Here is a 26,371-nt window from a genome sequence, read left to right as displayed (position 1 = left end):
ATATTGTGTCAGTTTCAGCTATACAGCTATAAAGTGATTGTGACGTTAATGTATGCCCATGTATTCATTCTTTTTCAGAATCTTTTTCAGATTCTTTACCCATATAGGTTATCATATATGGGTATCATGTAGAGTTCCCTTTGCTGTACAGTAGGTCCTTGTTGATTTTCTGTGTTACATGTAGCAGTGTGTATATGTTAATCCTAAACTCCTAATTTATTCCTCCTACTCTCCTATTCCCTTTAGTAACTATATTTTTTTAAAAATTTGTGTCTGTTTCTGTTTTGTAAACGAGTTCATTTGTAAAAGTTAGATTCCACATGTGAGTGATATACAATATTTGTCTTTCTCTGTCTGACTTACTACACTTAGAGTGATCATCTCTAGGTCCATCCATGTTGATGCAAATGGTATATCTTCTTTATCTATTCATCTGTCAATGAACATTTAGGTTTATTCCATGTCCTGGATTTGTAAAAATGCTGCAACAAACATCGAGATGCATGTATTGTTTTTGAAGTATGATTTTTCTCCAGATATATGCCATGGAGTGGGATTCCTGAATGATACAGTCATTTTGTACATAGAATTCTTGAACCCTAGGGTTGCACAGCACCATGGATTTTGAGAAAACAGCCTGGGCTTATTATAGAGTAGTTATGGTTTCAATTCTGCTTCTGTTAACCCAAATCCAAAAGAATTCTCAAAGATTAATTTCTGAGGACTATGAGCTTACAATCAATAATCACAAACTACAGAAAGTGTAAAGTGGTACCAGTCACTTTGAAAAACAGTTTGTCATTAACTAGTAAAATTGAATAAGCACATAACCAATGACCCAGCATTTGTGATCCTAGATGTGTATACCTTAGGGGTTCCAAGGTGGCACTAATGGTAAAGAACCCACCTGTCAGTGTAGGAGATCCCTGGGTCAGGAAGATTCCCCTGGAGGAAGGCATGGCAACCCACTCCAGTATTCTTGCCTGGAGAATCCCGTGAACTAGGAGCCTGGCAGGCTATTGTCCATGGGGTCACACAGAATTGGACACGACTGAAGCGACTTATCACGCATGCATGCACATACCTTAAGATCTTGCCTATGTGTACCAGGAGTAGGGTTAAATGAGAATGATTAAACTAGAACAGAGGATGTCTTCGGAGAGCTAGTCAAGGAAGGGCCCATTGTAAATCTGCAAAGCTGCCTGTAGCTTTCATTCTTCAGCTGATTGGGTATGTGGGTATTTATTTTATGATTTTTCTTTCACTTTTTTTTCTCTTGGCCGTGCTGCATAGCATGCAGGATCTTAGTTCCTTGACCCCAGGGATAGAACCCATGCCTCCACAGTGGAAGCATGGAGTCTTAACCAGAAAGGACCACTAGCAAAGTCCCTGATAAGTACTTTTTTAAAGGAAAATAGAAACTATAAAAGTTCTCAGAGACAGAATATTTGATAGGATTCAAGTGTGAAACTTTCTCAGAGAGAGTTTCAGGGAAATGATGAAGAAGGAAAAAGTAATAAAAAATTCACATCTCTCATCACAAGAACAAATTATAACTATGTATGTGATAGATGTTATCTTACTATGTGATCATTTCTCAATATATGTATTAAGTCATTGTACACCTGAAACTAATACAATGTTACATGTCAAATATTACCTCAATTAAAATAAAAAAAAGGACTGACACCAAAGTTGCATGCCTGAGTGGTTAGGATAATCTTGATATCTTAAAATTGAATTAAGGAGATCAAGGAAGTTTATTATCCACATCTCTGCCGTGAATACCTAGTTGCAGTGACGGATAAGTTACACATTCTTGGTAAATGTTTGTTATGCTGTTGTGGTGCAGAAATTGTGAGACGTGGAAATGTTTGGGTTAGATGCAGATAGGCACAATCAATGAGTATTAAGTGTAAAAAGAGTGGTAGAAGTCATGATAGTGATGAAGAGCACAGGAAGTAAAGAAATGTGAGATCTGAAAATGGAAAAGCCCGTTTTTCAGTGATGGGTTGAAACAGTGAGGAACAAAAAGCCTTGAATAAAGAAATGAGAGAGGCCAAAAGGAAGATGCTGACGAAAGAGAAAGTGATCGGTACTGTCCAATGGCTCAATATTAAGAGGAGAGAATTATAATTAAGTAATGGAATTGAAAGGTTGTTGGTGATTTTGTACAGAGATATTTTATTGATTAGCAAGAGGATTAGCAAGAGAAGCCATATTGCCAAGGATTCAAAGATGAATTAGTATTAATTATATGGAAGTAGTCAGACTAACCTAAACCAATCCGTCAAAATGTTTGATGTTCAATGAATAATTATAAAATAGTAATCATTTATTGTTTCATATGCACTCAGCCTGTTAATTACTGTACATGAACTAATTTCATTCTAATAGTAGATTATTTTATCCCCATTTGACAGCTGAGAAAACTGAGGCAAGCATGTTTAAAATCTTGCCACAGGTAACACTGCTAGTAACTAGAGTTGTTGGAATACAGACCAATTAAGTAGTCTACTGCACTTAGAAATAGACATCCCTTGCAAAGAGTGCTAGGTACAAAAGTGGAAGAAAAGATTGCTTTGTTTTTCTTTGTGTGGGGTTTTTTTGGAGGGGGAGCAGTTTAGGTTTAAGAAATACCTGATTATGTTGGTAGACAGAAAACAGGACACCAGGAGAAAAAAAGAACCTGAAGCTTACAGGAAGGATTATCTTCCCCTTCACCTGGTTCCCAGATAGGTGGGAAGGTGAAATAAAGGAAAAGAAGAGAGAACTGGTAGATCAGGTAGTAATAGATGTCAGAGATTGCCCCCTAAGACTTAGTGGCAGTGAAGAAGAACTCTTATTATTCTCACTGCATCGGCAGTCTGCATGTCTTCTGGTGAGCCACTCTCAGACTGATCTTGAGCCTTAAAATAAACTCAGTGCAGGAATTGGGCTTGAAAGGGGACATACTTTAAAGTATCTGTATAGTTCATTTGATGGATTGATGAATGGACAGACAGTTGTTTGATGGAAAATGAATGAAATAATGAACTAATGAGTTACTGGGCACAGACTAGTGACCAAATATTTATCGAGCCCTTTCTTAAGGTAGTGATTAACAGTCTAAACTCTGGAGTCAGACCGTCTGGATATGGATATATATCCTTGCCACTCACAAGTTATATGTCACTGTGAAAGTCATTCATTCTCTCTGTAGCTCAGCATATATAGAGTGGAGCTACTACTAACAGTGCTTCCTTGCATTAGGACTTCTACACAAACCACCACAAGCTAACTGGTTGGAAACAAGAAAGTGTATTCTCTCACAGTTCTGGAGGCCAGAGGTCCAGAATCCAGGTGTCCTCCGTGCTACACCCTCTCCAAAGACTCTAGGGAATAGTTCTTCTTTGCCTCTTTCAGATTCTGGTGACTCCTGGCCTTCCTGGTCTTGTGGCAACATTACTCTAGTCTTCCTGCATCTTTATGTGGTCTCCGTTATGTATCTCTGTGTCTTCTCTTTATTAAAAATTGAAATGTAGTTGATATACAGCATTATATTAGTTTCAGATGTACAACATAATGATTTGATATTTGTACATCTTCTCTTCTTATACAGACATCAATTATTGGATTTGGGGTTTATTCTAATCTAATATGACCTCATCTTAAATAATTTTATCTGCAAAAGCCCTATTTCCAAATAAGGTCATGTTCTGAGTTTCACAGTGAACATGAATTTAGAGGGACATTATTCAACCCACTCTACTATTCCATGGAAATGGATAAGTACTTATCCAATTATACAATTGGGGTTTCCCTGGAGGCTCAGAGGGTAAAGAATCTGCCTTCAATGCAAGAGACGTGGGTTCAGTCTCTGGGTGGGGAAGATCCCCTGGAGGAGGGAATCTCCAGTATTCTTGCCTGGAGAATCCCATTGCCAGAGGAGTATGGGGTCACAAAGAGTTGGACACACACACACACACACACACACACACACACACACTATATGCTTATACAATTAATACATATTATATTCAGTGTGACTAATGATATAATTCAGTGCCAATAATATAATTAAGTTAATCTAAGTGCTTGTAATAGTGTCTAGCACATTGAGTTATGAAGTACTAGTTATTACTGAGATTAGTACTTGGGAATTTTTTTTTTTAATCACTGCTTTCTGTTGAATAATATTCAGTACAGGTGTAAATTCTGAGTAAGTTTAATTCCTAACAGTGCTTGTCTGTCCTCGAAGCGATTTCCTTGTAAAACATACATGGTTCATATTTCTTATCTAGTAAAATTTTATGTAGACAAGACATCAAATAGTGGCAAAAGATACATACATTTTCCAAATTCCTCCTTCAGATTTTCATCATCTAGAAGGGGCGGGGGAGGAGAAAAAATGCTGACCAACTTGCTCATACTCATTTTGTACCAACTAACTCTGTAGACGGTGGCCTCCTTAGTATGACTTTCCATGTGACAGCGCTCAGCCTTTCATGGGACCTAATCTCCTTCCAGAGTAATTTGTCTACAGTTGCCTTTAAAGAGACACTGTTTGGATAGAATGTTCTAGATTAAAAAACAGGTCATACATAGCCTGTGTTGAGAGTAACGCCTAGTTACTTGATGGAATGACAGCTAAGATGAAAGCAAGTGAGTCTTAACTGGTACCACATCTGTTTTGTTTCCCAGCATACAGCTGGCTGTTGGCAGGGCTAGAACAAAGTCAATATGCAACTAATGCTTGTGGAGGAAAGACATTGCTGCGTGGCTTCCAGGTGGCTGAGACTAGAAGGAAGAACTTCTCAGTTCTTGTCTCTGCACCATAATAACTGCATTTCCTAAGTTGTCATGTTTCTTGAGGGCAGTCTTTACTTCCCTCTTCTTGCTCTTTCTTCGTATTTTCCTCTCTTTCTCTTCCTGAACTTTTTCTTTGAAGTACAAGCAGTGGCTGGTTGTTATTATTGGTGTGTTGGACATGTCTGCGTATAACAGAGAGCTGGGAGAAGTGAAAAAAAAAAAAGAAATTAATTTCTTTTTCTCTTCCCTTCTCTTTTTCCTGAAGTTCTCAGTTGATAAACTAGCCACCGCAGAGAATTATTTGCTACCAGGGTATACTGGGTGAAATAGATATAGGGAGGGTATCCACCAGAGAATTCTTTATCCTTAGAGCAGATGTTCTTAGACATGAATCTGTGGGCCAACTTTGTGATCCTGAGCCTGAAATAGTGTGCAAACTGTGTTTGCATATGCATTTTTATACACATGCATGTTTATATTGCATGCATGCAGATTTATATTTATATTGCATGTATGCAGATTTGTGTATGCATATTTGATGTCTGTATGAAAATGTGTGTGTATGCAGATCTGAGGTATATAAGCATACTTGGTCTATGTATCTGTATATGTGTGATTATTGAAAGAAAGCAACTGATTCATAACTTTTGTTAATCTCAAAAGAATCTGAACACCAAATAGGTAGGCAACCACTGAATTAGAATATTTTGTTTATACTGTCTGTATTTTGTTTTGCTTTAAAGTTTCTAGTGGGAAAATTCTTAGAAAATGTGAGAGAAAAATGGACAGTATAAAGAATCGCCAAACCTTTTTAGATCTCGAATCAATTCAGGGGCTTTCCTTGAATTTGACATCTTTTTTTTAAACTTCCATAACTGCTGTTTTTGTGTATTCAAAGTCAGGGTTTGGGGTGCCGACTTAATACACTGTTGTTATCTCTGGTCATTGAAATAATCCAGGCAGGCTGTGTCATTTGTTCCCAGGACAGCACCAGAGCCCTTCTGGGCAAATTCACTAATAAGTCACTGAGCAGGCACAAAGATGATGTTTTATGGTACAGTGACTCATCCTTGCATAGTTAATTTGTTTCCAACCAAACTTACAAACCAAACAAAACTAACCTTCTCCAAGTACCAAATTGCTTTAAAGACTGAACTTTATGTTTCATTACATTCCTGGAAACTTTAGTTTGTCCTTTGTCTGATTTGAACCAAATTTGTTGTTTTACTCTTACTTAATTCTCTGCCCTGATTAAATTATCTGCATGCTTGACTCAAATCCCAGTTTTACTTTAGCAATACCTACATGTGTTCCCAGACACCAAACTTATGGCTTAGCTTATGCTCTCTGCTGTTCAGCTTTATATCATAGCAAATTCTCAATGTAAATAGCTCTTGGGTTGTTTTTGTTGTTGTTAATAAAGGCTCCTGTATTGTTCCAGGAAATATTTTAATTAAACAGTTTGTGCTTAGTTGCTTAGTCATGTCTGCCTCTTTGCAACCCCATGGACTGCAGCCCTCCAGGCTCCTCTGACCATGGGGATTCTCCAGGCAAGAATACTGGAGTGGGTTGCCATGCCCTCCTCAATTAATCAGTTATTTCCACACAGTTTACTTATTTGTTGATTCTTCCATTCACAAATCATTTATAGGCACCTGCTATGTGCAAGGGATGCTTCCAGTTGTAGGGGAAGCAGAAGGATGAATGTCATACATATAGTCACTGCCTGGTGCTAGGTCAAGGCATATGGCAATGCAAAATATGAAAGCCTTTTGAAACGCACAATCTTTAAACAAATCAATTTACTATTTTTTTTAGAGCAGTGGTTCTCATCTGGAGAGGTTTTAGCCTTCACCTTGGGAAACTTGGCTTCATGAAGATGTTTTTGATTGTCTCAAATAGGAGATTCCACTGGTTCCTGATTGGTAGATGCTGGGAATGCTGGTGAACATGGACACTGGACAGGATTGTTCCTTACATCAAAAAATTATCTGGATCAAAATGCCAGTACTGCTGAGATTAAGAAACCCTAATTTAGAAGAAGCAGGACTGTTTCAGAAAGAGGCATACTAATGTGCATGGAAAGAGAGGAGACCCTAGAGGCACTGCCCTTTCATTTAGGTCTTAAGCAAGTCAATTCTTAACTGAACTGACCCATACCAAAATTGGAGATTCTTCTGAGGGACGGAATTCTCTTCATCTCAAGTACATTTCCAGGGTCAAATTAGTGTTCCTCAAGGACTGGCATCTTAGTGACTTTCCATTTGTCTACCCCTTAATACAGCTCTGCCTATTATTCAAGAGCTTACAATTTAGGGAAGACAAAGGACAGGTGCACCAAAAACTATGATGCTGGGTGATAAATACCAAGAGGGCCCAATGAAATGAGTGCCTTGGGAGCACTGAGCAATTAAGCTCTGCCTGGAGGTCTGGGAAGCCTTCACAGATGACGTGGCAAGTGAATGGGAGTTTGAAGCAGGTAGTGGCCAAATGCCTGAAGGAAGACACTTGCCTCTTTAAAGCCACATCCTGCATGATTGCATTTATAACCAGTGATGTTTTCGGCAGCCCTTTCAAGAAAGTCTCCTTCTGTAATTCCTTTACAAATTGTGCAGACTCAACTTGGCAGTTTTTCTTATCACTTTTTTTCTATTAAAAAATTTCAGTAGCAGATGATTTCAGCTGTGTAACTGTAGGTATTAGAATTTAGCAATAGTTTAGAGTTGGAAGCTTCCAATGAATGAATTATAGACTTGGCTTTTGATGTTCAAAAAAGGTGGACGTATTTCTTTATTTGTACAGGTTAATGCTTCTAATAGAGTTGTTCATGGGTTGTGGACTTAGCTTTAAAATTTATGGAAAGTATGCTTCACAAACTGTAGACATTTATAAATGAATGCTTTTCAAATATAATCAATGTTCCAACACATGGCTATGACCTGCAAGAAAACTGAAGAGAACATCATTAACCACAAATTCCTGTTAAACTAGTATAACAGCATTAAATGTATTTATGAAGCTATTAATTGAAAAATTGGCCATAGTTATATACAAAGGAATGAGGTAGATGTTAAATCACTTTTTTAAAAATTATGAGTTTCAGATGTAGTATTGTAGTTCAACATCTGTATAGTTAAACTTATGATTAAAGAGAGCAGTGAGGTTTATTGTAATGTAACTACCAGAAAGTTTCAGGATTTTTCTTAACTCTTATGAAATTGTATGTGCCTACACATCCTGGGAAATTTTCTCTTTCAGTTTGGCATCACAGAAGGAATAGTTTTATACACTTGAAACTAACTTTTGAAGAATTCGTTCTTTTCCTGGTGACTTCATGAAGACCTTATATTAGTGTTTTCATGTTAGAAATAAAATAGTTCAGTTGAAAAAAAATCTCGGTTTTACTTTTTTTTAAATAGTTTGAACAATAATCTGGTAGTTAGAAGCAGGCATATTTGTTTCCTTTTTTTAACCAACTGTTTTTTCTTTTTTATTCAGTCTGATGCCAATGCGAGTTACTTAAGAGCAGCGCGAGCTGGACACTTAGAAAAGGCCCTTGACTACATAAAAAATGGAGTTGACATCAACATTTGCAATCAGGTTAGTTGTGGTGATTGTTGTTGTTATTTAAGTTTTCAGTTAAATTTTTTTTAATCTAGACTTTAAAGTCCTCAAATCCTCTATTACCAAGTTATTACCAAGACTTTCTCTTTTTGCAAGTGTTTTCTATTAAATGTTACCAACTTGAATGATCAAGTTATTCTTCGCTTTGTTAGAGGAGCATTCAGAAATGTAGATATGTGTCCTTGAACAATTAATGCCTAAAATAAAGTACATAATGACATCAGAACAACTGACCTAATTGACACAAGTACTTTTATTCCTAATTCAGGCTCCTGCATTGCACACATGCAAATGGTTATTGGTAGGGTGTTTTCTTCAGAATTCTTAGTGGACTGTTTACTGCTCTATTTTCAACCTGCTGAGTAAAACTTTCCCTTCACTTAATCAGAATGGGTTGAACGCTCTCCATCTTGCTTCCAAAGAGGGCCATGTAGAAGTTGTTTCTGAACTGCTACAGAGAGAAGCCAATGTGGATGCAGCTACAAAGGTCAGTGTCACACATTTCGTGCTTCTTGTTATCAGTTGCCCAACTCAATGAGAATTCAGTAAGAATCCAGCATGCTTCTCATGAAATACTCATCAGCATTGTCCTCCTGGGGAACTTACAGAGGGATTCAATGTTTTGTAAAATGTTGAAAGCAGAGAGAAAGATGGGTGAACTGATGGCTCTTGTCTCTCGTTTCACAGAAAGGAAACACAGCGTTGCATATAGCATCTTTGGCAGGGCAAGCAGAGGTGGTAAAGGTCTTGGTTACAAATGGAGCCAATGTCAACGCCCAGTCCCAGGTAAACCTATATCTCAGATGCCAAGAAATGCTGTGATCATGATTCACAAATAATGTTCTGGGTCAGGTGCTTGTTTGTTCTTGTGTCTTCTAAGAAAACAATATTTAAGAGCTATATCATCATTAAGGAAAAAGCCAGGACAATGGGCAGGGCCAATGCAGCAAGGACTGTGAAAAAGTACCCTTTGCCCTTAAGAGCAGCAAAAATTCGTTCACCAAGCCACTTAGGTGGCCACTTAGGTCCTGTCCTTTTATTTCTATTTGCCAGCAACTTTTTTTGAAATGAATACACAGGCAGACCTTGGAGATATGTGGGTTCAATTCCTGGCCACCCTAATAAAGCATTGTTGCAATAAAAAAAAAAAAGTCTGCAAATAGTAAATGTTGGAGAGCATGTAGAGAAAAGGGAACACTCATACATTGTTGATGGGAATGTAAATTTGTGTACCACTGTGGAAAACAGTACGGAGGTTCCTTAAAAAACTAAAAGTAGAATGACCATGTGATCCGGCAAGCCCACTCCTGAGTATATACCCAGAGAACACCATAATTCAAAAAGATACATGTACCCTAGTGTTTATTCCAGCACTGTTTACAATAGCCAAGGCATGAAAGCAACCTGAATGTCCATCCACAGAGCAAAGGATAAATAAGATGTAGTGTCCACACATACATGCATACAATGGAATACTACTCAGTCAAAAATAATGAAATAATGCCATATGCAGCAACATGGACAGAACTAGAGATTATCATCCTAAATGAGGTAAGTCAGAGAAAGACAAATACTATATATCACTTATATGTGAAATCTTCAAAAAAAGTGATACAAATGAACTTACTTACAAAACAGAAACAGACTCAGACTTTAAAACAAACTTATGAAAACCAATGGAAAAAGGTGGGGAGCCGGGGGTAAATTAGGAGTTCCCAGGTGACTCAGTTGGTAAAGAATCCACCTGCCAATGCAGAAGACTCGGGTTCTATCCCTGGGTTGGAAAGATCCCCTGGAGTAGGAAATGGCAATCCATTCCAGTATTCTTGCCTAGAAAATTTCATGGACAGAGGAACCTGGCAGGCTGCCATCAATGGGGTTGCAAAATATTGGACATGACTGAGCAACTGAGCATGCAGGAGAAAGCACTCCTATATATAAAATAGATAAACAAGGACCTACTGTATAGCACGGGGAACTCTTGTCAATATTGTGTAATAATCTATATAGCAAAAAAAATCTGAGCAAGTATGAACATATGTATATGCATAACTGAAATCATTCTGCTATACACCTGAAGCTAACATGACATTGTAAATCAACTATGCTTCAATATAAAATATAAATTTAAAAGAGTTACGTTCATTGAATGGGCTTCCCAGGTGGCACTAATGGTAAAGAACCTGCTCGCCAGTGCGTGAGACTTAAGAGACACAGGTTCTATGCCTCAGTCAGGAAAATCTCCTGGAAGAGGGCATGGCAACCCACTCCAGTATTCTTGCCTGGAGAATCTCATGGATAGAGGAGCCTGGCAGGTTATAGTCTATAGGATTGCAAAGAGTCAGACATGACTGAACCAACTTAGCACACACACATAAATATTCACTGAATAGGTATATTATTCCAGATTATTTAGTTTCATATATATCCTCATTTGCAATCCTCTACGTGTGAAAGGAAGAGGTTTTTCAAAGTCAGCCATCTGTAAGACTGGTATGTATGGCTGATAGTTATAAACACAAATAACTGGAAAATCTCTGTAATGTAGAAACTTATCCTATTTTATGATGTTAGCTAAAGTCCAGTATAGTCAGTTCCTGTTTACTAACTGAGGCATCATTGTTGCTCCCTGAAACAGATTAGGGGGAGAAAAAAAAAAGCAAAAGAACTTTAAAATCCCCAAATACTGAAATTTCCAGATTGTTTGTAATGGATTTACACCGATCATTCATTCAGAAGATTCCCCTACAAGCTCTGAGAGTCCTGCATGAAGTTCTAGCAAAAATACTAATAGGTTATCATTTGGTGGATTTTGAGTCCAAAAAAATTAAGTTCACTATATTGGTCTAAAAATACAGGTCTTCATTATCCAAATTATTCATTATGTGAGTCCCCCAAAGATGTGAGCTTGTGTAGGAGAGCATACATCATCATAACACATAAATATCCACTAAGGACCTGACTATTTTTTTTTTTATTTTATTGAAGTATAGTTGATTTGCCATGTTGTGTTCATTTCCACTGTACAACAACATGACTCAGTTATACACACATATATTCTTTTTCATATTCTTTTCTATATGGTTTATCACAGGATATTGAATATAGTTCCCCGTGTTACACAGTAGTATCTTATTTATCTATTCTCTATATAATTATTCTCTGCTAATCCCAAACTCCTAACCCTTCCCCCTCACTTGGCAACCACAAGTCTGTTCTCTGTGTCTGTGAGTCTGTTTCTGTTTCATAGATATGTACATTTGTATCATATTTTAGATTCCACATGTAAATGATATCATATGGTGTTTGTCTTTCTCTTTCTGACTTACATCGTTTAGTATGATAATCTCTAAGGACCTGACCATTTTAAGAACTGGTCTCTACCCAAACATTCCTTCCAGCTGAAGGCTGACATCTATCCTGGGTCATCAGTGTCTACTCCAGGGTGTTAGATTGAACAAACTGGCTATAGAACAAAGCTGCAAGTTTTCCAGAAGATGTAGGATGTCATGAAGTCAGGAAAAATGATGCTAGAGGACTGCTGAGTACACAGCCAAGTTGTGAGGTCGTGGCTTTCTGCCAGGAGTAGACCAGGCTGTGTGAAGAATCAGGATGATTTCCTGACAGATGTTTCCAACTTGAATGATTTGAGAAACAAAATGTTAAATGAAGGAAAAAATTAGTCTGAAAATAAAAAGTGAAGGCTGTCAACCCATCATATAGTTTTATTGGAAATGAAAATCATACTTTCTCCTCCAGAATCATAGTTGGTTTAGTCTTCATTCATTCTGGGGACTCGTACATAATGCAGTTATAACCTGCATTTTGTTAAATCATATAAATTAGCTTTTACAATTTCTGGTTTTCTCTTTCAAGATGAAGTCTCAGTCTAACTTTTTTTCATTATTTACTATGGCCTTTTGATCTCCATGTTAAGTGCACTTGATTTTCTCAGTTTTTTCCGGGACTGATTATCTTTGAGTAACAGGAGCCTCTTGTACTTTATGGGTCCACAGAATTGCAATGACTTTCTACCTTGTTAAGTCAGCCATGTTGATGAAAGCTCTGATGCCATTTAATATCAGTTTGCAGAAAAGAAACTGAAAGGTTGCTGCTGAGCCATGAAAGAAGCCAGAATTCATGGCCTCCAGAGGAGAGGAATTCAGTCCAGGGCCAGTGACGAGGCTTGGTTGCTTAGAGCTTTTGTGTAATAAAGTTTTATTGAAGTATAAAAGAGATAGAAAAGCTTCTGACATAGACATCAGAAGAGAAATGAAAGAGCCCCCCTGTGCTAGCCTTTAGCAGTATGTTATATACCTATAAGCAAGCTGTTTAATTAGAGAAAGGATGTGTCTCAAACCTCAGAGTGGCACCAGTCCCCTCACCCACAACACGCATTTTGAGATAACATTGGCACAATGTAAGTCATCTCAGGCCATAAAACGATTGATGTGAATCTTGAAAAAAGGCAGGTTTCCAAGTAAATATATAGTTTTATTAACATAGATGAGGAGAACAATGTATGAGTAAAACATACTGGTTTGTTGAGCCCTTATGGGTTCTGGGTCTTAAGTGGAACTGACTGGAAGAAAGACAGGATCTAGGGTAAACACATAGTTCATTAACATAGCTTAAGAAAAATATTTCCATAAGAAAAACACGTTGGTTAGCTCAAGGTTTGAGAAAAGTTAAGTTCAGGTGGAACAACATGTCATCATGGCAACACAGAATTTTAAGAGAAACCTCCTTTTAATTTTGTACAGAGAAGGGAAAATAGTCTGACACTTGTAGTTTGTTTCCTCCGTTTGGAGACCCCTGGCCTTCCTGCCTGTTGCCCTCTCAAAACTGTTCTTCCAACCACACGGTTTCTTGTGTAATTGGTCTACTCTTTAGTTCCCTGTGGTTGGACTTTTGTTACATGGTTTATGCCACCTGTTCTGACTCCCAATGAGAGCTCACTTAGAGTGATAATGTTTTCCAGAAAGGAGCAATATAAAGTTGAATATTGACAAATATGAGAGAAATACAGACCAGCTGACCACAAGAGAAGCATTATGCTTTTCAACCAAATATTTTTAAATGCCTCTATGATTTTTTTTTTACTCAGGAAATAGCTAGTGTTAAGCTCTGAGGTAGTGGGAAACGCTTTGGTCCATTTTCATTTTCTTCTTTTTTCCCCCAAGGGAGAGACAGTTAGCCTCCCCCATCTTGTAAACAATGTACACACTCTTGACTAATGTTCAGAGGAGGCATAGTTTTAAACCTTCTTTCCAATGTATGGGAGAAACTGTAGTCAAAATAAAATCCTAAGCAGATTTGATTTCAATTTACGCCCATTCTCTTCTGATGATGAAGTGCAGAAGAAGAACATGGGCTGTGAAATGCCCTGTTCCTTGCAGCTGTGCTTGGAATACCCAGCCACACACTTGACAGTAAAACCTGTCCCCCTTCCTCTAGACATCTGCCCCCAGAAACCTTCTGAACTGCATCATTCTATGGATGGAGTAAGTAATGAGATCACCACACAGCAGAATGGAGTTTTAAAGATAATTCCTGGTAGCAGCTTTTCAAAAGGAACTTTCATAAAGAACAACAAGCAGTAATACCATGAAGAGCAATGAAATTCCATTTAGGTGGCAGAACATCACAGGGATATTAATATTCAGAATGACAGTATTCCTGTCCACAAAATTTTATCCTATAGACAATAATTAATTGCCAATGAGGAACAGTATCAAAAGAGCCCCTCACCTTCCTTAAATATAAAAATTCTCCTGGAAAATAAAAATAGCATTGGACAATATCAAGTTCTGATGAACTGAGACTCTATAAACTAGGAGTTTATAGATTTTTTAAAAATAATTCTTGTCATTACCTTGATCTTAGGTCTTAATAAGTAGTTAACTCTTTCTTATATTACTTAACGTTCCAGGAAATCATTTAGGCCTACCCTGAGAAAGAAGTGGGGTTAGATAACTAAATTGTTATTTTAAAGAACTCTAGTTTAAGTCCTTAGTACTTTATATAAAATACAACAATGATTAACAGTGTTTGCTCTTGAAAAATCCTAAACTGTCATGTCAAATGACATCCCTCATGCTTTTCTCTTTCTCTGTCTTTATTCCATAAGACACCAATCATATTTATAAAAAAGCAGTCTATTTAAAATAATATTTAACTATCAAAGTATTCTAAATGGACAGGTTTTCACAGTGGTTTTAACAAAGACAAAGCCCTTTAATTAAATCAATGTTTCCTTGGTCTTTCTGTGTTTTTAATGTTTCCTATTGAGGAGGAGGTCAGATCCTGATGAAGCTAGACAGTGGGTGTGGCCCAAATAGAGCCTTTCTGACCTTAAAACTAATAGCATATCTCTGATGTAAACAACCTTCAGAAAAATTAGTATCATATACGAATCAGTACAAATTTATTACCAAGCCCTTAATATTTTAATTAAAAACAGTACTTTATGATATAAAAGACTTAGTTAGAGGAAACTAGCATAGATAAGAAAATTTCAAGGATGAAATTTAAGCCCTTATTTTAGTTCATTTTATTTCATTCTTATGATAACACCACAACACTTGTAATAACACTGCAATGCCTTCAGAGCACAGGGAATTGAAGATATTGGATAAAGTCAGGTATCAAGAAGCATATTCAGTCTTGAGCTGTTCTGCTTTTTGAGAATTCAGTCTATTGTTGCTACAGAAAAAGAAATGTAAATTGGGCCACCCATATGTTCCTTTTTGGTCAGCTCTTTGTTTTGGAAATTTCCTAAGTTAGGAAATTAATATAAAACCAGTGATATACTTTTTTCTCTTAAAAGAAAAATAACATCTTTCCTGAAATCTGGCCATTTTCCTAATCCAAGTACCATTTCACGGAAAAGCATTACAGCTCTAGGTCATCCACACTGAATTTGCTGGTACCTTAAGCCTCTTTGCATTAGAGAGTAATGGTAATACCTTTTTTCACTCTTTCCAAATGATGCTTATAATTATCTCCCTATAACGTAACCAAATGGTGTGTATGTGTTCTCACAGCTTCTTAATCCTTTCCTGAAAGATGATTTTTTATTAATTGGTGTTAATTTCTATTGCTCTAATCCAAATAACTTCAGCAATTTGGAATTCCCTGAGGAACCCATAGAACAGAAGGCTAAAGAAGCTTTCAGAAAGCTTTGGAAACTGGGTAGTTGGAGTGAGAGAACCTAGTCAGCAGCTGAAGGGTAAAATTGTCCTTTGATGTGTTCCCTACGGGTCATCCGAGGTGGGGAGGGGAGGTTGGTAGAAAACAGCACTGAGAGGATTGGAGAGTAGTCTTGGAACAGCGAGCGGAGCCATCCTTTACACGCACTGACCTTGCGGCTGAAGAAGAGCTGGCCAATTTGCGTCAAAGTCCAACCAAGACCAGTCCTACCTAAGCATCAGCGAAACTGTAGTTCCTCTAAAGAAAAAGCAATACTGCCCCCAAAAAAGGGGGGCCAAAATAAACACACATATACACACTCAAATGCCCACTATAAAATTGAAATTTCCCTAATGGAGGCCTCATCAAAAATCATTTTATCAGTATGGTCAACAGAAGTAAAATGAGACCATTCAATGCCATAGATTGTGTGATTCCACTTACATGAAATGTTTACAGCAGACAAATCTGTGAAGATGGAAAGCAGATGAGCGGTTGCCAGAGACCATGGGGGGGGCGAAAGTACGCAAGCTTGTGACCGTTCAGAAAATGACCAGCTTTCAAGCAATAGGTATACAGTCAAGCATTCAAAAAAGAAAAGGAAAAGCTGCTGTGGAAACAGAGCCCCATCTCGCTGTGACTCATGTCTGCAGATTACTTCTGAGAAGTTCCAGTTGTACGCATTTTACTCTCTGCCATGATGAAGAAGGCAATGGGATGATGTAAAAGTTGTATGTCTTACGAGTCACTCTGTAGAAACTCCAGGTCTGCAAGAGCAGCATCTCCTAAAGCTCAGTGCCTAGTTTTGGGTTCCCTTCACGGGTCAGGAAATGCTTGGTTCTGGCAGGTTTCCTCAAGAAGAGTGCAGGTACACTGGGCTAGAAAACAGACATGCAGCAAAGCCAGTGTTTCCTAGTAATCTTGAACTACACCAGATCTCTGCCCTGGAGTTGAGACACCCTGTCGTTCTTGAGACACCACTGACATATATTATCTACTTGATATTTATGTCTCAGAAAATAATATCCATTTTGGAATTTTTTCTTAAAGATTTTACTCCTGAAATCTGAATATTTGGTCTGGAAATCTTGGGTGATATGTAGTTCATAGAGTGATAGGGAAAAATCCACCTTTTCTTTTTAATATTTTAAGTTTTTTTCTCTTTTTTGGTTAAGAGATATTTAAATCAACCAAGAGTTAAACAGTCTTTCATTTTGGTCAAATAAGAAAATGAGAAAAATGTAATATGATAAAAAGTCTAAACTGCCTTTCAGTTTCCTTCATAGGTCTAGGAAGAGTGACAAAGATGAAACCCACCCATCCCCCTACCCCGCCCCCCCGACACACACACATTGGATTGCAGTTATGCATGTCTCATATTTAATATTGATAAAACCTTTCATGATAGAACAAAGTAACAGCGAAATTAATGATTTTACTAGGTAAGTATCATACAGTGAAGAAGCTTAAATCATGTGTCTTACTCTACTGCCTCTTATTTTGTGTCTCTAATTTTGAGCTTGGCAAGCTAATAACCTGGCTAATTACAATTATGTGTAAAATAAGTAGAATAGAGGAACTCTGATGAATAAAGTATATTCACCATGGTAGATTTGTTATGCGGTACCACTTCTATCTGCTTAAGAATCTTTTAAACTTCCTAATTCTGAGGTTATAAACAAAAAAATTGATGTTAGTAGAGGTTGAATTTTATGTTATTCATATTACTCATCCAGAGATTGGATAAGTAAGGTCATCATATAATAACTGATATTTATAATAGTGAACTTAAAATTTGGTGGAATCACAAAACTTGAGTATTATTTTGTAACATTTAATTTAGACTGCATTTCCATTTATTCTTTGAGATTCCATAATATATACAACAAAATTTCCAGACCAGTTAGTTAAATAGAACTAAATTCTGAAAAAAATTTGTTCAAAGAAAATTTATTATAGTTTGAAAAATACCTGTTTTGTTATATATATATCTTGCAATAAGGTTTTTTTTTTTGTAATATTACAGTATTTTACAGATGTGAAGTACATTGTTTCAGAGAACATTTTCACTAAGAAGCTTAAGATATATATATATGCATTTATTTCCAAGTTCCTTGGCAGTTGGGCACATTTCAGACACTGATGTACAATATGTCTTTGCAAAAAATACAAGGAAGGAAACTTACAAAAAGTAGACCATCTAATTGAATTCTACTTTAAAACTAAAGTATACCGTTTTCAAATTGGTGTTCTTTCCTTTGCTCCAAGTCACCTCATATGTGGTAAGTTTGAAGCTGTATGAAATTAATATAAATTCCTTCCAAAGTTGGAACTATTTCAGATGCTTAATTTTATGTAAAAGTATTACATATTTTGTTTAGGAGAAATAATTATTCCTTGGGATAAAAACTCATTGGGACAATGACCAAATGTATTTTTCTTCATATCTTCATGGTATCTAGTAAAACTCTTTACTCATGGTAGTCACTCAGTAAGTGGTTAGTTAAATGGATACACGTGTTTAACTAAACTGGATATATTGGTATGAATTAGACTATTAGCTATGAACCACACTCAAACAAGAATTATGAAGCATGATTAATGATTATACCTCATAATTCTGCTTAAACTATCATGCCCAGGTTTATAATACATATAAATATGTATATTAAAGTATTATAAAAATTACTATGTGTGACCATTTCCTGAAACATATAATATCATCAGTACAGTAGAAAGACAGATTTGCTTTAAAAAGCTACAAGCGTTTAAATTGGTGTTTTGCAGAATGGTTTCACACCATTGTATATGGCAGCCCAGGAGAACCACCTGGAAGTTGTCAAGTTTCTCCTCGACAACGGTGCAAGCCAAAGCCTAGCCACAGAGGTAAGACACTCTGGTTCTTTTTATGGGTGAGTTCAGACGTTTATAGGGATTTTAGAAACCTGAAGTTGTAATCACTGAGAATCTGTCCCACTGGTATTTCATTATAGTTGTATATTAATGTGTGGGCTCATAAGTTTTTATGAAATACATTAGAAAAGTCTATTTTTAGTCTGCCAAGAATCTTCCTTGCCTAGTTACCCTTTGTGCTCTTAAATGCCTGGCTCTACCCTATAATTGAGCTATTTGTTTACTATTTACATAATTGCTTGAGAGTACTTTTCTCCTCCTTACACTTTTGCGTCAAAGGCAGCCATTGTTTTCAAATATTTTTTGTGATAGAACATAAGTTTTAAATGTGTTGTTTTCCAAATTTAAGTTAGCATAATTATAATGATTGGATTTATGTATTTCTAAAGTTAATTAATTAGGTTTAACTCATACTTCTAACCAAAACTAGTATACATTTTTGAATAGTAGATAAAAGCAGCCTTTAAAAAAACATTTGCAATCATGGGAGTTATTAAAAATAAAAAGTTATTTAAGTCACCAATACTGTTTTAGGTAATGTAGTTTATTTTTGAAACTAATCTGGATGGAAGATTGTGATCCCTTGAAGTATATCACTAGACATCTATTGCTAATAATAAAGTACACTACTTTAGAGTAGAGTAGAGTACACTACTGCTTGTGTACTCTTTATTTTTAACAAAAGAAAGAATTAGAACAGGCGCAGGGTTATCTCTGTCATAAAGCCAAAATCTCTTTCATTCTGAAGTGTTTCCTGTATGGCACAAGAAAGATGTATATCATCGGGATTATATGCACAGGAATTGCATATAACCTTGCCCAGCTTTTGAGATCATGCCTTCCTGGAAAACCAGGAGATAAATGAAGAGGCAGTTCACACACAAAAATATACAGATGACCACAAATGTATGAAAATACCTTATCCTCCTTTACAGTCAAATAAATTTTAATTTATTAATCAAATAGAGAATGAGATCCAGTCTTTAGCCTATGAGATAAGGAAGAAATTCAAGGGTTAGGAAATATTGCAACTTAACTACTGTATTGCAACACTTTTGTAGAACACTTAGCAGTTAACTATCCAAATTAGTATTTGTACACCTTTTTGCTTATTAATTCCACTTCAAATAGTTTATGTGACATCATATATTAGAAGATACTGCAAAAAAAATTATTATATAAGAAACAGCAACATAATTAGTAGTAACAATTTTTTAAAAACCAGGAAGAACCAAAGGGGAAGCTATTGGATAAATATTGCTTTACTTAGACAGTAAAATGGTAGTCTACACAATTAACAATGAGGCAAGACTCTGTACTAATATAAGAAAATGTCCATACTGTACTATTTCCATTGGTTTATTCTGAGAATTCAGAGAGAGCCTTACTTTTCACTTCCTAGCCTTCAGTTCTCTTGGGGATTTTTATCTTGAGGATGGATTTTTTAAAAAAATAATAATATCCTTAGAACTTGGTAATAAATAATGAATGGCTAATAGCAGAGTAACTGACATTTGTATGCATAGAGCAGGGCCTCTCCTCACACTGGGGAGAAGGTAACCTGTGTGAGTCCCTACAATGATATGTGGGTCACATCATGCTTTGCAGGGAGGATGGGTATTGGAGCCAGGGCTGTTGTAGAAAAAAAATCCCTTCCTGTTTTTGGATGGAAATACTATGTAATATAAATATCCTGATGACAGCAATTCCGTAGTACTCTTTCATCTGTGAGGGACAGGTAGTATCTTTTTTTAGGCTGTGATGGGCAGTTCATTGAGTGTCCCCCCTTTAGAACAAACATAAGACCAGTTTACCATTAAAAGACTATAGAATTACCTTGTCAACTAATCATCAGTAACTCACTGGTTCTGTTTGTGTTCTTTTAAGTTTTCAAGCCCCCAAAAAAGGCACTACAACTGACTAAAAAGGAATATATGAGATCCTCAAATAACTAATTCAGTCTTTTAGCAGGAAGATAGATAGATAGATATAGGTAGATATGTAGGTAGATGGATAGATGGATAGATAGCTATTTGATAGATTTTTTTTACTGCTTTATATTAATTTACTTTCAAAGGTTTTTTTAGCTTAAAAAAAATAAATGAATGAATTAGTGTTTCAAGAACAAATCACATCCATGTCTTCATGAGGCATTTGGTGCCATCACTACAAAAACAACAGCCATCTGATTATCTAGAGCTATTTGAAGCTTTGAATTTTTATCTCTTGGATTATTAGTACTAGAGAATTAAAGAGCAACAAGAAATAAGATGTTTCATTCACATAATGTTCTAATACAATTTTGTTTCTTACTAGCAATAATATTGGTGTTATTTATACAGAAGCCTGTATTTACAGAATGAACAGTAATGAGCAATGAAGATTCCTTAGGTGAAAAAAATTTAATAGAATTTTCAACTTATTAGATGATATGATATTGTCAAGTTCCTTCAATACAATTTTTTCCATATGTTCCTTGTATATATGCATGAAGTCTTTGGCATGGTTGTGTTTTTCAAAACTTTTCCTGTATTACTCTGTACTGTGTATCCTGTCTTTCCATGTATATCTTCCTTCTTTGGCTAATCAAGATTTTGAAGCATGAGGTAAATTTATTTATTCACTTATGACATCTATTATGTGCCAGATACTCCAAAAGGCAGTGAGGGTACACATGGAGCCTCCATCATATTTCCTTTTGGCTTGTATTTTTCTCTTAAGAATAACTACATCGAGCAAACTAAACCATTTAAACTTGGTTTGGAAACAAACTCTGGACCTGCTAATTTTAGCTATTAACACCTTAGGACTGGTATCTTTGTGTCTTTAATTGGTTTATGGAAGAAACACATTCTTGTCAGTGCTAATCATCAGCTGCAGTTGATTTTCTGGTGTAAAATAGTTTCCTTTATGTTTAGGCCCTATGGATTGAAACATTCCTATGGGTGGAAATGTAACCACTTTATTTTGCTGCAAAACAGAAGTGAGCTGTCATTTTTACCCCTTAGATTTTGCTCAGGTTTTAAAAGTGAGGTGCAACATTAACTCTTAATACACAGCTCTTTCCTGTCACCATTCCATTTTTTAGATGTGTTTTTCTCTTTTGTGAAAGTAATATATTAAGTAAATGAGGAAGTACAATAAAAAGCGAAAAGAAAAAGCCACAGTTAGTTGTCCCTAGAGATAACATTCTGTTTATCCATCCAGATTTTTTCTGTCCATGTTCACAATATGCATGTTTCTTTTAGTGGAAATCAGATCAAGTATTTTCATGGTTATGCTGATTCCTTTTCCCATAACATTAAATTACACTCTAAACTTTGTACTTTAAGTGTACTTTAATTGTAACCTGTGATATTGTTTTGGTGATGTCTAGGTTGTATCCAACCTTTATTATTAATGGTTGCAGAGAATGTCCTTCTGGTTACATTGCTGCTCATCCTCTTCCTCACTTGGGTCTTCCTGGAGAAGTTGAACTGCAGCCAGATCTTGAAGCTTGGAGTGTAGATAGAACTTGTGTATGAAGAGCAAGGAGGAGGACATTTCAGAGTGGGGCAAATAGCCTGAGTTTAGATGCCAGGGTAGAGACAGTAAGGAGAATGGAGATTTACACAAGATTTATACAAGAAGGGCCTGGGCAATACTGTTACTTAGGTGCTTGGGGGCCACTATTTTACCATCCTTGAATATACATGTACTGATTTGCATTCAGCCAAACAAGTGCTAGGAGCACCTATCTGTTTTCTAGCAAGGAAAACAATGGTGAAAGTGATCTTCTAGGAAAATCAACAAGACATGAGTATGCAAGTAACTATGCTTTTTCTTTTTCCCTTACAAGCACTCTTCCATTAGAGCAGTCCTCGATTTGTACCACAAGGAGTATTATTTTTACTACAGATAATAAATGTTATTTGTACTACAGATAATAAATATCATGATCTGAATAGAATAATAAGTAACCTACTTGCCAATTGTCTAGCAAAAAATGACTTTGAAATGTTCTTTTTAGTGTGTGATAATTAAAGTATTGCCGATTTAAAATTTGGGAGCCAGTCTTAGGATATTCAAGGGCTTCCCAGGTGGCTCACTGGTAAAAAATCCACCTGCCAAGCAGGAGATGCAGGTTCACTCTCTGGGTCAGGAAGATCCCCTGGAGAAGGAAATGGCAACTCACTCATTCTTAACTGGGAAATCCTACAGACAGAGGGACCTAATGGGCTGTAGTCTGCGGGGTTCTAAAGAATCAGACACAACTTTGCAACTAAAGAACAATAACAACAACTTAGGATATTCTCCTCTGTGCTTTCTTTTTTATGGTCAGTAATGCTAGATTTTCCAACTGCAGTGAAATCTGTAGCTGTCTTCTCTTTGTCAAGTCCCAGGGTAATACAGTAGGAAGACTAAATGTACAGATATGTGTATATGTCTGAATTTCTTCTAGTCATGTTTTATATGATCTGTTCTTTTATTGGTCAGAGAAGCCAAGAGTCTTTCATGTATACCTTCCTTAAAACAGCAATGAGTATAGTTCATTAATTCACATATAGTAATTGAGCACCAAATATATACTAGGTTACAAGTTATAGTGATGAAGCAGACAGGATACACTAGGCAACAAAGTACTGAATAAAATAGTTTGAAAATAACGATGGAAATTTACCTTTAAAAGTGTTTTCTGCTTTGGGGTGTGTGTGTGTGTGTGTGTGTATGTATTTTTTAATATCTTTCCACATATATGTGGAACTACTTGAATATATCAGCTTTAATAACTGTGAACAAAAATTGACACTCGATCACCTTCTTATTTGTTAATCAAGAAGAAAATATCCATAGGGGCCAAACTTGACCCATAATCTATTTGCAGGATGGCTTCACACCATTGGCAGTAGCTTTGCAACAAGGTCACGATCAAGTAGTGTCACTTCTGCTAGAAAATGACACAAAAGGAAAAGTGCGTCTTCCAGCTCTTCACATTGCTGCCCGAAAAGATGACACGAAAGCCGCTGCCCTGCTGTTGCAGAATGACAACAATGCGGATGTGGAGTCAAAGGTGAGGCCCTAGGAAACACACTAGTCACATGGCATCCTCCTCTGTCAGGCACCCAAACGTGAAGAACGCCTGGGCTCCCTTTGGGCATGCTTATGCCAAACACTTAACTGCGCTGAAAGGAATATAATCACGCCCCCAAGTCATCCAGTTGAAGGCACAACACCCCCACCGTTGGCGTCTACAGCTGGGAGGGATCTGTGGGTGCTGCCCTATATGTGCTAATGGGTGGCCACCTCAACAGAAATCAATCAAGAGACACCCAATAATGTCCTTCCTTTGAACATGTATTTTTAATGTATTTAGCACTTCAGTTCCAACATCAAGGTGAAAAATTATAAAATGCTAGCCACAGTGTGTGCCAAATAAATTTTTGGTTGATATCTAAGACGGTAGGCAATGCACTGAGTATTGATCAGCTGCAGAAGGCATGCCAGCAGCCAGAGTCCCAGCCAACAACTCCCATTGTCTGGACACATATTACTTACAAGTGTCTGTGAAGGAAACGTGGCATTTGAAATAGGCCATTGTGTAGCCCTTCATTCAGTCTAGCTTTCTTTCTGTGCCTATTGTGCTGCCATTAGAGCTTCCATCTGCATTACTTAGCTGTCATGAGCTTTCTGCCATCCATGATCACCGATAGCAAACTAACCGTTCATTTTTTCCTCCTCTTTGCTTCCAAATGTGTTAACCTAGATGGTGGTGAATAGAACAACAGAGGTATATATATATGTATATCCGTGTACATTTGATCTATATCTGCATCATCATTTTCCCATTCCTTAGTGCTGCTGCCTCATTTCTTTCCCTTCTTCTTTGCATTGCCTTCTGTAGGCTAGATACCTGCTTCCTACCCCCACCCTCAAAGTAGCATGTGCCAGAGGAGATAGTAGTTTGATTACCAGGGCTTTCTGCAGCTGAACCTGGTGTTTGAAAGGAGGAAGTAGGAGGCATCCTTGAAACTTAAGGGTACTGCAATAGAGTCCTGTGACATGAAGCATCTTGACACTTGAGAAACTTCTCAGCTCTACCTACAGCTGCAGACAACCCTGTCATTCTACTCATCTAGGATTGAATCTTTAGATTTCTGCATGACACTCGCCCTCAGTGGTGTCAGCAAAATGAAAGTTACCTCGGAAGGGTACCCTGTGACCCACCCTTGACAAGAGTCAGTCAGACCGCTAGCATGGCTGAGAAGCTTGCTGACGACTTAGAAATGCATCTAGTTCCTGTAAGGTTGAAATCTTTGGGGACTAAGTAAATTGCTGCATGTTTTAGCATTTTTCAAGGAAGTAAAATGATCTTGTTGTGAACAATCCAGAAAAATGGGTTATTGAATAGGCATTTGCTAATAAGGAGACCAGCTTGTCAATTTCTTTATGAAATGCATTCACCATGATTCAAGACCAAATGTAATAGCACCTCTTCCCCCCAAATTGCTTTTACCATTAAAATTGGCTTTTACTGTTGGTTGATTTGATTCTCTATTGAATCTGTAATACTAGTGAAATTTTGACAGCTTCAATGGACAGTTCTGCCATGAATAATACAACAGTGGTACTCATCGAACTTTCTATGAGCTATCAAGATATTTCTTGTCACCCCTATTTTAATTTTGGGACATGTTGGCTTCTGTGTAGTTCTGCTCCCAGATTAAAAAATGGCTCAGCCTCCACCCTTGGTTTCTTCCTGGCTATTCCCCTCCCTGTGAGTTTGGCATCCCTTTGAAATCCTATGAGCAATTGGCACTAATGGAAAGAAACCTAGTACAGAATGGAATGCGGACCTCAGCATATTTTGCTTCCTCATTTTGATCTGGGCAGGGCTGTGGTATTATCGTGTCAGACAGGAGGCCAACAGGGATCAGTTGAACGTCTGCTGTGTTTTCTTTCCAGAGTGGCTTCACCCCGCTCCACATAGCTGCTCACTATGGAAACATCAACGTAGCCACATTGCTGTTAAACCGAGCAGCTGCCGTGGACTTCACTGCACGGGTAAGAGCGCTTCAATCTGACGTGCCCTTAAAGCATTTGAAATGATTCATTCTTAACCCTACTCCCCCAACATGAGGAGGAGGTCAAGCCAGATGACCTCCAAGGGTCCTCCCAGTCAGTGGAAGCCATGTTTTTCTACTTTTCCTAGTGCGTTTTCTTGCTTGTAGATAGGTATGCCTATTTTCTAACAGGAAAAGAAGACCAAGATCAGAAGTGGGGATGGCGTGTGTGATAAATAAGTGACATATAGAAGATGTGATTTAAATAATCACATCTGGAAACTACAAGCTGTCCCTCCAAGCTGAAATTTCTGAGTGTGTTTGAAATGGGTCTGATAGCACTAACGGTGCTGTAGAAATCAGGGTCTTGATCTTCCAGATGGGAATGAACTGGATTTGAGGTCCAAATCTCAGAACCCAAATAATAGAGGCTGCCTTTTGCTCTTATCTTCTATCCCCTATAAACTTTCAGAATGTGTAAGATTCTGTAACGCGAATAAGCTTATATTCATATCTAAAGGAATTACAGTATCACATGTAACCCTGAACAGCAACTCAGACATCCAGAGTAATAGGGTTCTGAGTGTAGAAACCAGTCTTGGGCTGGGCTTGATCGTCAGCAACAGCATCATCAGGAATAGAAACAAAGTAAGAAGCAGAATGTAGAAGTGGTCAGATGTGGGGACTCAGGATTCAGACCCCCTGGGTTCCTGTGTTGGATTTAACTTTTCTTTCTCTGTCCATCAGTTTCCTCATTGATAAGATGAAGTTAACGTGGATTGTGAAATTAAATAACAAATTGCAATAATAAA

General features: G+C 37.1%; 1 protein-coding gene across 2 annotated transcripts in view; it reads left to right on the top strand.

Moving 5' to 3' along the window:
- The window catches only part of ANK3 (ankyrin 3), a 366,464-nt gene that overhangs the window by 114,402 nt on the left and 225,691 nt on the right, over window positions 1-26,371 (top strand). For both annotated transcript variants that reach the window (XM_070470691.1, XM_070470692.1), the window contains exons 2-7: window positions 8,290-8,391; window positions 8,804-8,902; window positions 9,103-9,201; window positions 18,394-18,492; window positions 23,384-23,569; window positions 25,462-25,560. In XM_070470691.1, coding sequence (XP_070326792.1) covers window positions 8,290-8,391; window positions 8,804-8,902; window positions 9,103-9,201; window positions 18,394-18,492; window positions 23,384-23,569; window positions 25,462-25,560 — 684 coding nt within the window. The remainder of the gene's footprint in view (window positions 1-8,289; window positions 8,392-8,803; window positions 8,903-9,102; window positions 9,202-18,393; window positions 18,493-23,383; window positions 23,570-25,461; window positions 25,561-26,371) is intronic.

This window comes from Odocoileus virginianus, chromosome 7, assembly GCF_023699985.2.
Source record: "Odocoileus virginianus isolate 20LAN1187 ecotype Illinois chromosome 7, Ovbor_1.2, whole genome shotgun sequence".
Taxonomy (NCBI): domain Eukaryota; kingdom Metazoa; phylum Chordata; class Mammalia; order Artiodactyla; family Cervidae; genus Odocoileus; species Odocoileus virginianus.
This window is presented reverse-complemented; position numbering and strand designations above follow the sequence as displayed.